At 36.6% G+C, this 15054-nt stretch overlaps 1 protein-coding gene across 4 annotated transcripts; it reads left to right on the top strand.

Annotated features, from left to right (window-relative positions):
• The first annotated feature begins 4693 nt into the window (after positions 1–4693).
• khdrbs1a (KH domain containing, RNA binding, signal transduction associated 1a) lies at positions 4694–14149 on the top strand. Of its 4 annotated transcripts, none has more exons than XR_007186730.1 (11): positions 4694–4965; positions 7509–7630; positions 7713–7829; positions 7908–8054; positions 8304–8437; positions 8563–8800; positions 9134–9207; positions 9414–9472; positions 9663–9829; positions 11994–12047; positions 13981–14149. XR_007186730.1 is itself a non-coding variant. In XM_048204557.1 (9 exons), the coding sequence occupies exons 1-9, from the start codon at positions 4845–4847 to the stop codon at positions 9761–9763; spliced, it is 1113 nt and encodes a 370-aa protein (XP_048060514.1). In that variant the 5' UTR covers positions 4694–4844; the 3' UTR covers positions 9764–10572. The 4 variants fall into 4 exon arrangements, 2 of the variants coding, with proteins under 2 accessions (XP_048060514.1, XP_048060513.1); XR_007186729.1 differs by having other exon boundaries at positions 9660–9829; XM_048204557.1 differs by lacking the exons at positions 11994–12047; positions 13981–14149 and having other exon boundaries at positions 9663–10572.
• Positions 14150–15054: the final 905 nt, after the last annotated feature.

Here is a 15054-nt window from a genome sequence, read left to right as displayed (position 1 = left end):
GTGATGAGCGCTGTTAGACCACTGAGGTAGATCAGACTTGGAATATAACTTCTACAACTTTTTGTCATCCCAACAACAAATAGAGTGGTGTGTAATGGAGTACAGCAGAGCAGCTGCAAGAATATCAAATATTGAGAGGGGGGGGTGGTCATTTGGCCATTTCTAATTAGTGGTTACAGTGGTCAGGGTAGACACTATATTGAATTTAACATGGAAGAAAACGAGGCTGTGAGGGATAGACTATGGCTGCGTCTGTAATCGCATACTCTCTTGAATAGGTACTTACTTTGAATAAGTAATTACTTTGTGACAGCTAAAAAAAAACAAGTATGTTCTATATAGTATGAGTGTGTGGATGAAAGTAATCTGTATGTACTACATTCGCCACATTATCATGTCAGTTGTGTCACTTCACTGCCATTCATAAATCCTCTCCTGTGGCCTCATGGGATAGTAAAGTGTCCATCTTCAGAATCTCACCAGAAGTAGTAGGTCGTAGTAGTAGTATCCGGGTGCTTTTTGCGTTTTTTATGAGTAGTGTGAATTCTGACATACTTCTTTTGTTACATAATGTTTTTCACCTACTATATAGTAGGGATGTATGCGATTTGGGATGCAGCCTTAGCCTTTACAATGACGTGCACTGAATTTAACATATTAACAATTTGCAACATTTAAAACTGTTTTATTGAGTTTGAAATGTTTTTTAGAAAGACATTTTGACAGCTGAATAATCTGTATGTTATGTTGTTAAATACAGTACAATCCACTGAATGCACTGTAATTCTATGCCTTAAATATGGCATTACCCTAACTAAGGTCTATTAAACAGTATGGGAATTGATGCGCACCAAAGTTTGTGTTAGAAAGTGAAATTTTGCCACTTGTTGAGGAAAGTATGTTTATGTCAAATTATAATTTTTCACCTTCCAGGTAATTAAACAGCCAAAAAATCCTGCTAGATTTGCATTTGAAGAATGGACTTGATTTATAGAGGGACCATACTATAATAGAGATGTGCAGGGGCTCTTTTCATTTAGACCAGTTAACATTTAGAACACCTTAGCAACATTGAAAAAAAGACATTTAGAACTTTTTAGCAATCCCATAGTAACACCAACCACCCACAATGCCTTAGAATCAAGTTTGCACAGTCAAACTCCACTCATTTTCTCCAGAAAATGATAAAATCTAGGTTGTTTTTTTTTTACTCACTTCACCTTCAAGCTTGTGTTCATTTGGTCCAGTCAGTTTCATGAAGCTAAACAGTGGTTTAGTGTTGTGTGTGTGTGTGTGTGTGTGTGTGATTTGTCCAATGTGACGTATGTTCTCAGAATTGTCATGTATCATTATTTATAAGAAGGGTACTTGGAGCCAAAGCGTTGCTCCCCTACTGCATCATCATGCTGTTAACTCCCAATGATTTAAACCGATGACCGAACGCTTAAGTTGATCTGGGTGGCGACAACAGTCTGGTGCATTTTAAAGCTTGTTGTCTTTGGTTAATGTATGAACAAAATCAAACACTGATTATTTGATTCTTAATTCTACAATTAAATCCATGTATCACTCACAGGTACTTGAAGTTCTGCAGCGCTTCTTGCAGATTATTGTTTATGTAAAGATTTCTTAAATCAGTTTGAGTTGTACTTTGAAAGGTTTTCCAGAGCCTTTCCAGAGAACAAAAATTAAATGAACTCTTTCAATGTGGTGTAATAATTATGATGTACATTTAAGATGTGGACTCTAAATAAAAGTGCCATGATTCCCTGGTGTTTTGTGATGTAACTCTCTTGGGTGTGGTTTGGTCTGTAGCACTTCAGACCAAAGACTTCAGACAAACAAGGACAGTGCATTCATATTACTAGGAATAGGAGAAAGTGCAACATGCAAAATGGCGGAATAAATCCCGCCTTCTAAATAAAAGAGCCAATCGCCAGTCATCGCGTCACTGCAGCTGCCATTAGAAGCTCTGGGTTCTCAGTCTTCTGACATGTGCAGTTATGATTGCACAAATGCATTGGCTGGTCCAGCCTGAAAAATTTATTTTTTGTCATGATTTGAGCATTTAGAAACAAAATTGAGACAGTTGTCAGATTTCATTGGTGATTTAAAATATGAAATGCAATCCTTTGGAGAATCTAATGTTTCCCCTTTCAAAGAGATAGAAGCTGTGCTTGCAAAACTGAAATAGATGCCCGAGAGCAGTTTTAAAGATGGCCGCAGAGTGAAATGACTTGCATGAAAGGGACTTTGCTTCAGACTGCGAAAAACCCCATCCTTCTGTTTTTTCTTTATGCAAACATTGCGGTTACAGTAACACTTATTATAATGGCGGTAAACCTGGCCAGAGGATCGAAAAGCAGAAATGATAGGCTTGTGTGTTTAAGCACTGTTTATTTGAGCTGTGAACTATCCTTATTGAGAAGTGATTTTACAGATGGGATGAACTTTAACTCCAGTTTGTGCAATTTCTTCAGTATCCTTGCATAATGGGTGACGCCACTTTTTTCATTTTTTTCCACATTTTTATCCAGTTCTAAGAACTATTGAGATCAATATGATAGTGATACTTTTATAAATGGATTTATTTTTATATGTATAAAATGGTTAGTTATAGCTATTCAACATTATAATAAAAAGCTGGCATCATTAGCAATAAAAACATAATTATAAAACATTGATCAGAGGGCAGAAGTAGGCATGTTGTGTACAACAAAAATTCACATATCAAATATGATGTGCTTTAAGGGTTAGTTCACCCAAAACTGAAAATAATATCATTTGTTACTCACCCTCATGTCGTTCTACACCTGTAAGACCTTCGTTCATCTTCGGAACACAAATTAAGATATTTTTGATAAAATCCGATGGCTCAGTGAGGCCTCCATTGAGAGCAAATTAATTTACACTTTCAAACACCCAGAAATGTACTAAAACATATTTAAAACAGTTCACGTGAGTACAGTGGTTCTACCTTAATATTATAAAGCAACCAAAAAATATTATATTTTTTGTGCACCAAAAAAAACAAAAGGACTTTTCAACAATATCTAGTGATGGCCGATTTCAAAACACTGCTTTGAATCTTTTGTTTGAATCAGTGATACGGATTGCGTGTCAAACTGGGACATTTTTCTAGTTTACTGGTCAGAATATATTATATATTTTTGTATCTTTTTGTCTTTTTATTGTTGTGAGTTCATATATGAAGTATTAATAGTATTATTAGTAATAATAGTTATGATATTTGCAGGTCAAACAGACCCTAACTGGTTTTAATACAATTTATATTTTCATTTTAATAAACTGTGAATATACTGTATACAGTATATACACAGTTTATAAAATAAAAATATTAAGCACAATGAGCTTAAATTCACAAGTCTGATACAATGTTCTGGTATGAGTCTGAGGATGATGATGCAAAACTCTTGACTCCGCTTTCTCTGAAACTGAAGCATTTCCTAAGACTATATTCTGGAGACAAAGCAGACTCCTGGTGCTCTACTCCCATTCCCAATCACCCATTCATCCATTGTCAAATGCCAGACATGCTGCAAACAGCCCAATTTATGTTCCTTTGTCTTCGCCCTGCTCACATTCACACTCTTACCCTGTGTGAAACACAACAATATGCTCTGATCAATATTCTTTTGTCTCCAGTCTTCACATTTACATGTAAAAAAAATCTGCCCCATCAACATCAAGCTCCATTCATCTACTCATCTTTGCCCTTATAATGTCAATCTATAAACATCACAAAGAGTGATAAAACAACTTTTTGCAGAGTCTTTTGTGGATTTTCTTCATAGAATTAAACTGACTATAACATATTTAGGACTGTGGTTGTCACTGACTCACTTTACTTAAATACCAAGTAATATAGGTTAATCTGAATTGTAAGTCATGTTAAAATAGATTTATTTTCTTCACGTCTTTACATTAGATTTCCTTTGTGTGTGTGTGTGTGTGTGTGTGTGTGTGTGTGTGTGTGTGTGTGTGTGCGTGCGTGTGTTAGAATAATATTCAGATTATGTTATAGTGACCAGATTTCTGAATTTTCTTTGTTCAGTCCATAAAAAAATCTAAACAGACTACGCATTTTTGAATGTGTTTGTTTTTTATTTCTGTCCATTCCAAATACTATCATTATAATGCTTGCAAACCATAACTGGTTTTAATAAAATTGCCCAAAAATCACACTATTAAAAGTTGTAACCACTGCAAATTGCAAACAGGTGAAAACTGTCATATAACAAAAATATGGCTTTACAAAAACACATAGGCTAACCAAATTAAAATGTAATTTAATTTTGTATTTAAATTGTATTTAAGATTTTCATAAACTATATACAATAGACCAATTAAACATTACATAACCTTTAAAAAGTGCTTGATAGTTTAAACTCAAGAAACACACAGCCAGTTGATGATTGTTTGGTGATTTGTTGTTTATCTACACCTCTTATACGACATAATCAAGTTTTAACTAAAAGAATAGTTATTTTAACTATAAAGGAAGGCGATTTTATTTTTTCAATAAAACTTTAGGCTTCAAGACAGGCCTAAACTATTGTCGACACGTGACACCCGTTTCTTTTCTCAGCGCTGTTGAGGCAGTCCAATCACAGTCGTTTGTTACCAGTGGATGCCCCTCCCTCTGGCTCATCCCATTCTTAAACGGAAGCCGATTTCGCCACCTGACGTCACTTCCATCAGCGCCATTAAGCTGCTGTTTCCTTTGTTAAGAAGGGGTAGAAAAGCTTTAGCATCAGTACGCGTTTTCACAACAGCACTAATCGCTTAATTTCTCAGCGAAAGTCTCGTAAGCCGTGAGCAAGATGGATGCAAACAACAAGAGGAAGAACAGCACCGGGGACAGTAAATATCTGCCGGAGTTATTGGCGGAAAAAGACAGCCTGGACTCCTCGTTCACGCACGCCATGAAACTCCTAAGCGCAGGTCAGTGCGTCTTTATTCATTATTAAACAATTCACGCAGAGCTAGTGACTGCGTCTTCTCTAGTTATTAAATTATGAACTGTGTTTTTGAAGGGATGTTGGTCTATACTTGCTAGAGATAATCTCACGTGCGTCGGTGCGATGCGTGTTTGTAGGCCAGAAGCGGTAGGTTTGGTCCGATAGGCCGTGTCGTGTTTTTCAATGCCATCAATAGTATGCAGTACTGTATGTTGAGTTTTATGATGTTATGCGTTACGTTACGTCGTTTAATGTTGGAAATGTGGGGAATAATTATATTTGTTACTACCTGGACGCTTATTTCTGATAGATTTGGCTCAAGCATCATAACTGCCTTGTTACGGATGAGAGAAACTCATTCAGTTAAGGGTTTTATACGTAGCTGGATACTGCAACCAGCGTGATTCTTTGTTTAATCCTCCTGTTCCACATCGAGAATTGGGTCAGATTTGAACCACGTTGAAAATCAATTCCTGATTCGACCTCAAGGGGTACTGCTCATTCCAAGGATAATGAAAGTATTTAAAATGTGCATGCAGCTTCCGTTGAAAATACTTGGGTGCATTTAGTCCAGTTGTAGACCACTTAAAGTTGAAATGGTAACATTTTCAGTGCATCTAATTTCCAAATTCTAAGTCAGCATCACGTGCTTTTCTTTTGTGGAGACGGGCAATCCCATAATTTCTCTAAGGAACCCCAAGATTGCAGACAAAGAGAATGTATTAACGTATACATTAATCTGTACTGACTTTTTTTTTTTTTTTTAATTATTAGTCTACTTAAAGTCGACGTAGAAGTTAACTTTCAATCGTATTTTCATCTCTATTACGTTTATGTGAGTGAAACGCTTCTCGAACAAAAACAAAATGTAGGGCGGGAATTTTGTTCATGGATCGTCATTTGCAATTGCTTTGATCTCACGTGATTGACAGGTTGTCCCGCCCCCGCGGGAATTTATGCACTAGTGAATGTAATCTTAGGAAAGATTCTAGCTAGAATTAAGCATACAAATCGAAATGCCTCATTCTAGCTATATATATATATATATATATATATATATATATATATATATATATATATATATATATATATATATATATATATATATATATATATATATATATATATATATATATATATATATATATATAAAAAATATAAAATATAAAATATGTTTATGTATATGTGTGTAATGTATGGTTGTATGTCTTTTAGGAGACCTTTACACTCCTGTTATTGAAAATAAGAACTTGTTCTTAATTACTTGCCTGGTTAAATAAAGGTTAAATAAATAGTCTTTATTGTATTTAATGAATTTATCCAGTGTCTCTAACCATTGTGATGTGGTACCAGTTTTTGTCAGGACCAAATTCAGTGATTTAAATTCAGTGATTTTGGTGGAATAAACCAGGGTTTCTCAACTCTGGCCTTCAAAATCAACTTTCATGTAGAGTTCAGATCCAAAACCCACAAACCTCTAATCCCGAAGGCCTTGATTAGCTTGTCGATTGATTTGGGTTGGAGCAGAACTTGGCAAGTAATTGGGTTTCAAGGGCCAGAGTTGAGGACTTTCTGCTTTCAGTTTCCACCCCTTAACTCACTCCCCGTTTTGAAAATGTACCATCATTCCAAATTTAAATGGTTGTAATTCATGAATGCTTTAAAGAGACCAACCTTAGGTCTTTATTCTGGCTGTAAAAAATTATAGACATAAGTTTACTGTAACTACTGTACAAAGTAACTTTAAATTGCTATTAAATCAAAGCCATGTATCTAAACAAGTTGTTCCAAATTTGAAGTTATCACAAAAATTGAAGGTCCTGTGAGATTTCCAATTTTTTTTTTAGGTGTAATACCAAAAATAACCACTGGGTGATACTATGCATTCTCATGTAACAAATAAATTTGTTACTATTACTCCTGTCATAAAATAGTTGCCAAATTTGGAACATTGAGTCTTGACCTTTCTGACAGTTTTGTCAAAATTAGTTATTATAAAATTTACAATTTTGCAATATGAAACATGACACCGCCCACTAGGGGAGGAGCTCGCTAAAAGGTTAAAGTACTGTTTTAAAGTACTGCTTTCAAGGCAATACATTGTCTGATTTTACAGGATGAATTTTGAGTTTAAGCTTTTGAATGATAGGCCTACCTAATTTATGGTAATTACTAAAATATGTGATAAGAAATAAAGGCAATAAAGTGCCAAGCATCCCACTAGCAGGATGGTGACAGTTAAGGTGTTAACGAGTCAAGTTCTCTAGTACTTTTGAAAAGTCATGCTCTAGTCCTAAATTCTGGGGCAGGGGTTGTTATCACATTAGCAATTGCACTTAAGTCAAAGTGCATATAACAAAGTACATTTCTCAATTTGTTTCTAGTTGCATTTGGCAAAGTGTTTTTTTTTTTTTTTTTTTTTTTTTTTTTTTTTTTTTTTGGGATGTTTGCAACTTCCAGAATAGATGTGGCAAAGCAAAAATACATTTTCTTTTTGCTGTGAGCTGATTTTGTTTTCTCTTGCAGAGATTGAGAGGGTGCAGAAAGGTGAACCTAAAAAAGAGTCAGAGACGTACCTGGATCTGTTCACCGCCAAGAACGTGAGGGTGAAAGAGCGAGTGCTCATTCCAGTGAAGCAGTACCCTCGAGTAAGTCATCACGCACTGTCTGAGTTTGTCTGTACAATGCAAGGACTTGTTGCATGAATTAACTTCTCATTTCTCCCATCAGTTTAATTTCGTGGGCAAGATTCTAGGGCCGCAGGGCAGCACAATCAAACGTTTGCAGGAAGACACTGGAGCGAAAATCTCTGTACTGGGCAAAGGATCCATGAGGGATAAGAACAAGGTAATGAACCAGTTCTTGTACTGTTGAGTTTACTGTTAAATGACCCGGTGACTAAATATTAAATTGTGAAACCTTCAGGAAGAGGAGCTGAGGAAGGGTGGTGATCCGAAGTATGCACACTTGGCTATGGAGTTGCACGTCCACATTGAAGTTTTTGCTCCCATTCCAGACTGTTACCTGCGTATGGCACATGCCATGGATGAAGTCAAAAAGTTCCTAATGCCTGTAAGTGTGAGCACAAACATAACGCATAAATGCCCATTATCAAAGTTATCGTATATTTTAATTTTAAACATTACTAACAACGATAGTCTTAATATTGGGGATTGGCCATTGTTTTCATATAGGATTATTATAAAACTTATTTTTAATGTCAGTGCATTCCTGTTTTGTTTTTATGGTCTTCATTTGGGATGTAAAACAGTTTAATTCTTGGTTGATTTAGTCTGATTTATCCTTTCTCACACGTGTCAGGTGGATGGTCTTGATGAAATGCATCCGGATGCTTTCATGGATCCAGGGTTTTTGAATGGCTCCCAGGATATGTCTGGCCATGGCAGAGGCCTCGGCCCTCCTGGCAGAGGCCGTGGTGGCCCACCACCCCCTAGGTGAGAACCACTAACCGATGCATGTAGCAAAACGGAGGCTATATTTTGGATATAAAATCACTTTGTCTTTAGTGATATGAACAATCATAAGTGTTTGGAGTATATGTAATATACATTTCTCATAGGGGTCGCGGTATGCCCCCTCGTGGAGCACCACGTGGAGGAGCTCCAAGAGGAGGTCCAGGACGTGGAGCTGCAGCAAGGGGAGCTCCCGTTGGACGAGGTGGACCTCCACCCTCCACACCAAACAGAGGAGGTGCCGCCTCTCGGTCAAGACCACCAGCCCAGTCTCAGAGGATGACACCAGCATCGGCTCTCTCCCACCAACAGCACTCGGCCAAACCAGAAGCTTATGGCGAATATGTAAGTCAATATCCACAACCCCAGCAATTGCTCCTGTTTTAACGGTCTTATATTTGCCGCCATTGAAAAGTTTGGGATCAGTATCCCATGTAGTTGTTGGAAAAATTAATACTTTCTTTCTGCAAGGATGCATTTAAATAAGACCAGTGTAATGTTCCAATATTTCTATTTTAAATGTTATTCATTTTTGTTCAAAGAATCCTGAAAACAATTTCTGATCTTTGCATTTTTATATTGTGATATAACTCTATAGTTACACCTAGTTTTGTTTCAAGGCTTTATAAATGTTTATCTTGTGACTCCTCTCCATTTGTCTCCTGTGTTTTTTTTCAGGCTTATGAAGAACCATATGCAGAGACTTCCTATGAAGGATATGAGAGCTATTACAGTCAACCTGCTCCACAGCCGTGAGTGTCTTTTTCCACTCCATCTGTTTCTCTGTTTTCCTTTGGCTAATTTCCTAAAATATTCATTCAGTTCAAACTTTATCAAATGATATAATGCCTTATCTTCCTAGCCAGCTGAAGTCCAAGTCCTGCTGTGGTCTAAGTTTAAAACTCAGTAAAAATGGCTGCTTTTTTTTTTTTTAAACTCTGCTTTTGTCCTTCCACAGAGACACAGAGTATTACGATTACGGTCACGGAGAGGCACAAGAGACTTACGAATCTTACAGTAAGACATGTTCTCATGTATGCAATGCATGGAATAGCTATATTATACTAGAGACTCTTATGTTAGACCTTTATCATGCTTAATCTACAACATTCCCGAATGCCTAATGCTAGGAACGTTATGTGTGAAGCACCAAGTTACTCTTAAATGAATTATCCATGTTACAGAAGTGCCTTTGTGTTTTCAGCAGAAGATGACTGGGATGGCGGTGCTTGGGGCAGCGCTGGCGGGAAAGCCCCTACTGCCCGCCAGGGCAAGTCATTTCGGGAACACCCATATGGGAGATATTAAGACCTTTCCATCTCTGCAGTTGTTTGGGCAACCATCTCCCCTCGTAACCTCTTGTAACAACCTAAAGTAATTCTAGTTGTTTTTGTATCCTGTTTTGGTTAACAACACTCCTTTTTAATATGAATCTGCATAGGACGATGACCATTCATAAGTTCATGACACATTTTAGATTTGCGATATATGCTGTGCTTATATTCTCTTTGCATTTCTGTTTTACAATTGTTTCTTTGTTTTTTTTTATTTTTATTTCTTTTAATGGTTAAGTGTTTCTTCTCTGAAAAATTGATATCTGAATGCTAGATAATTAGCTGATGTCCATGTGTAAAATGACTTGCTAAAAAAAAAGAAAAAATGCCTGTTAATATCACTTAGATTTATTCCAAACGCGCTTTTGTAAGGCATAACAAAAAAAAAAATTGAGGGATGCTCAAAAACATTAGTTCCTGTACAAATCAACATGTTACTTATTTTTCAAAGAACAAATTCCATTTGGTTTGAGGCTATCTATTGTTTGAAAGTCTCGTGAAAACATCCAAAAATTCGCATCTGCTGATTCGTTTTGTTAAATGAGCAAAACAAATATCGCAAAGGTTCGAGTTTACTTCTAGACAGGTAAAAGAACTACCCTCTCAAACCTTTGTACGTACAATACCCAAATATTAGACTTGTTCTTTTGGTGTTTTTAGTTTTGCATTTTCCGAAATATTAGAAACCTTGTGTGCATTTCCTAACTAGGGAACTAAATATGTCCAAAATGTGTCCCTATCAGTTTGTCAATAAAGCATAGTTTTCTTTTACAGCCTTCAAAACGTTTGTTTTTGACTTATTAAAGTGGTAATAGTCATCCCATATAAAACTGTCAACTGTTGCAAACTGTAAAACTGTCAAAATTCTGCATGCTTTTTATAACATCACAATATTTAGATAGAGAACTTGTTTTGCTGTTCAAAATCTATTGTGTATAAACCGTTGATTTAAATAGTCTGCAATTAGCATGGAGTTATTTGTATCAAGTAGATCGTGGAACGGCTGCACATTATGTCTTGTACAGGAACGATTGACCTCAGAATAACATTAAAGACAAATTTCAAAATCTGTTACCTTGGTCCCCCAACAAGCTAATCTGAATTCTTTTTGTATTTATGGATAATTTAAAGGGGTCATATCTTCTAAATCAATTTTTGCTTTTGGTGTTCGTTGTACTATGAGAAAATGCTAGAATTCAGAACTCAAAATTTAAGTAAAAGTGCATTAACTCGAGCTACAACTCCTATTCGGTAAGGCAACTGGGACAAACTACAATGAAGTGTCTGCCTGTTTTTGGTGCAAAAACAAGTGGATTGGTATGACCTCTTTAACAGCTAGTCAATCTATTCAACATTAACAATGATTTATACACAATAAGAAAATCCTGGAGTTTTAATGTGTTTATACCTGTTTTAAAAGCGATAACCCTGTTGCAACCTCGCATCAGAGTCACTAAATCCCTCTGATGTCACAGAGACTCAACATGTTTGTCTTCTATTGAAAAGGATCTTGAGGTAAGACCTGCAGAGTCACCTCTAAAAGCACAGATAGATTCCCCTTTTTAAAAGGTAAAGTATACATGCACAAATCAATTTAGATGTTTGGTGCTCTCATGGTAGTTTTGCGTGCAAAACCCAAAAAAAAGCAAAAGAAACGGCATGAGATGTCTTGTTCAACCAGATCACTCAACACAGGCTTTTGTAGCCCAGGGTGAAAGTTTTGACCGTGAAGATGATTCAAATGTTCAGTCTTACCTGATTTTCGCCGGCTTAAACAACAAAATTGGAAAAGATGGCGTAAAGTGTAATGCAAGCTTCAAAAAGGTAATATCAACCCTAAACTTCTCTCTTAGCACAACTGTTCATTCATTCATTTGTACACAATCATTGCAAATTCAAATTCCGTTGTTTGCAAATTCAAAAGTCAATATTCCTAAACCTGGCTAACACATCATAAAACATTCAACTTTCTAAAAACAAGCTTAGTATGTTATTTTATATTCAACTCTTGTTTTAAAAACAAATAGATTCTAGTTTTTAGTCAAAATTACACTTCTTTAAAAAAGTGTTCTTGTAGCTGTACAAAATAGACAAAATGTCCTTTAAATTTTACAAGCATTAGATATTTTTGTAGAGCTGCACTTGTCTTTGAAACTGTCGCTTTGTGAGGGCTTGTGTACTAACTCTTGTTTTGTGTTGCTCAGTGGCTGATGGCGAGTGGTTCTCTCCAGACTGGCCTTACCAAGCAGCTGTTACAGGTGAAGTGTGTATAAATATTTAATGAATTTTCAGCAATCGGTGGTTAAGTGTGCAAATACAAGAAATATTCTTTCTAAACTGCACATTTTTATAAAATAACTTGGTTAATCTGGTAGATCCACTTTACATTAGGTCTTTAACTACTGTACTGTGTACTATTAATCTTTTTTTTTTTTTTTTTTTTTTTTAAATACCTGTACTTGTATTTTAAACATACATGCATCTAAATCACAGAAATTAATTTCAGATGTAATTAGTTTTTTTTTTTTTTTTTTTTTATTAAAATAGTTTTTAAATTGAATTTAGTTTATTTTGCAATTTTGTGCTTTGTAACTTTTTCAGTTTTAAAATTCTTAAATATTGCCATTTTAGTTTAAAAATAAACTAGCCAGGGGGGAAATTAAATCAACTCCATAGCAGATTCCAAGTGATGAAGGGCTTGGGATGTTCCAATTCAGCCCATTGCAAAGGTTCCACCAGTAGTGGGCACTTGTGCAACGTAAGCAATGATGTATATCCGAGTCAATGAAACTGAGGGAAGTTGGTGAGGGAAGGGCATAAAAAAAAAAGGAACGCAGCACACATCTATAGGTGCGTAGTGTTTCTCTACAATGTGACATTGCCAATGTAGGAGAATTTTACAGATAAAGACCAGATATGATGAATAAAGACCCGGAGTCAAAGTTTAAAGAATTAATAATTTGAAGAGAATTTATCTGAAGAATAGTTTGACGTTTCATCAGCAGAAGTCAGCTTTCAAGTCTCACAAGGAGTTCGTAGGCCACTCTGCGTACATTCACATTTCCACAATTATACTCTTAACAGTCTTCTAACTATGCCATTACTTCAGGTTGAATGATTCTGATTGGCTAAGAAAAAGACAAATTTGCTAATCTTCCACACATGGACCGATAGTCAGAAGCATATCTCCATTCGTCATGATGCTGACGAGGGGACTCTGGAGTTAGGTACTGGATGTCCTTTTGGGGTCATGACATGGCATCTGCTGGTCTCAAGCAGAGTGCCAGTTGTCCACCAGTAACAAGGGACCTGCACAGAACACTTAGCGCACATACAGATACACACATTTCACAGCTTCAAGGCTGAAGTTCATCTGAGCTCTGCTCTGAGCAGTTAACTTTCCCAAAACATACTGATAACATGTTCTTTTCAGTGACTAGTACAGACAATATTCAAAATTATTTTCTATTGTTTGAAAAGGAAAATAAGTGCTTTAACATATGTTGAAGTCATTCAAATAATTTAACAAAGATAAATGTTGGTTAACTGGCAGTGGATTCCAGAATCCACTCCTTCAACTACTGGCCTGGCTGCATAATAGTGTTTATCTGTTTGATTAGGGATCCCTTTTCAAAAATGCAAAGGAAAAACTTATCAATTTTTTAGTATGTTATGTAAATGTACCCTTAGTTAACGCTCTGTACCCTTACTAAGTCTTAGACATGGACATTGCTATAGTATACAACTTACAAGTCCAAATTTGTCTTATCTATAATGTTGAAGTGCCTCTGGGCATCTAAAGCTGGATAACATGACATTGGGTGGGGTAATGTCACCATTCAGTTTCCTATTGACTGGAACGGTCATGGAAAAGTTTATTCATTGGACCAAAAATGTTGGGTCTTTTTTTTTTTGTTTGTTTTTTTTTTTTTTTTTGTTTTTTTAAAAGAGGAAATGCATTTCTGTGGATTTTATGTATTATATTATGAATGTCTATTGTCACGGTATGTGTAGCACCAGAGTTGACCTGGTTGCCATTTTGGGAACACTTTTGGATGGCTATTTAGCTCATTTGCATGCACATCAGTACAGATCCTTGGTCTTTAAGTGGGGAAAAGACCAAGTCTGCAAGACATTTAAAGGTTATGTTCCAGTGTGACTTTATGCTCTTTTTGTTTCTGTTTGTTGCAGGCTTTCGGTGCCATTTTGTACCTGAGAGGAAATTTACTCTACCTTTTTTATACGATCTTTTGTGACCTGAGAAATGTTTAATGAACGAGTCACTTTTAATGTATTTTAAGTTGTCTTGTTACTTTTATAAATTTTTTGCATCTCAATAAATTATTTTTTTACTGTTTTATTGAAGTTGTATAATTAAACACTTTATTTCTCACTCTGAAGACAAGTTAGTATTGCAGAAGTGTTTTACTTTTAACTGAAGGTTGCATTTAAGCTTGGTTTTGGGGTTTATTTTAAAAATTAAGGCTAAAACTGCTAGTCAAATCTGTTTGATTTTAAATTAGTTGACTAGTTACAAAACGTTCATGGTGATTAATTTGGGGGGGATACAAGCCATTAGAAAATGGGTTGCCCAGTGTTGTGAACCAACTGCTTTTTCCTAGTCATTTAGAAGTGTTTGACCATTTATTGCTGCAATTGACCAATCAAATTTAGATAGAATGGTGTATGTTGCCATGTAGTTGCCAGGGTATTATTAGCCGCGTTTCCACTGCCGGACCAGTGCGGGCCAGAGCTAACAGCGTGCCGGGCTGGGCCTGTGGCCACAGACCTTAGGCACCGAGGCCAAAATCAAGTTGCGTTTCCATTGTCGGTCCGCTAGCTCCGCAGCGCTGATCTAAAAACCTCCCTTGATCAAACGTCACGTCACCCAACCCATTTCAGCGTGTAGACCGTCACCTGACTACGATTAGCTCTGCCTTTCACCTCGACCGCGCCTCAAGCCCCAGCTGGCCCGCTTTGGACCAAGGTTTTCGGCGGGCCGAAAAACCCGTGCCTTTGGCAGCGAGGAAGCACCGAAGAGGCTCGATCAAGCCCCGGAAGTGACAGTGGAAACGCGACCGGCCCTGGCACGCACTAGCACGCCCGGCAGTGGAAACGCGGCTAATGGTTGTTACTAGGGTGTTGCAGCTGTGCCATCGACTGTGGTAAATTAAAAAAAAAAAAGCTTCACAGGAATGCAGTATTGCTTAAAGGGTTAGTTCACACAAATGAAAATTCTCAATTTACTTGCCCTCAAGCCATCCT

This window comes from Megalobrama amblycephala, linkage group LG10 (assembly GCF_018812025.1).
Source record: "Megalobrama amblycephala isolate DHTTF-2021 linkage group LG10, ASM1881202v1, whole genome shotgun sequence".
Lineage (NCBI taxonomy): Eukaryota > Metazoa > Chordata > Actinopteri > Cypriniformes > Xenocyprididae > Megalobrama > Megalobrama amblycephala.
Note: the sequence above shows the minus strand (reverse complement) of the source record. Positions and strands in the feature narration are given on the sequence as shown.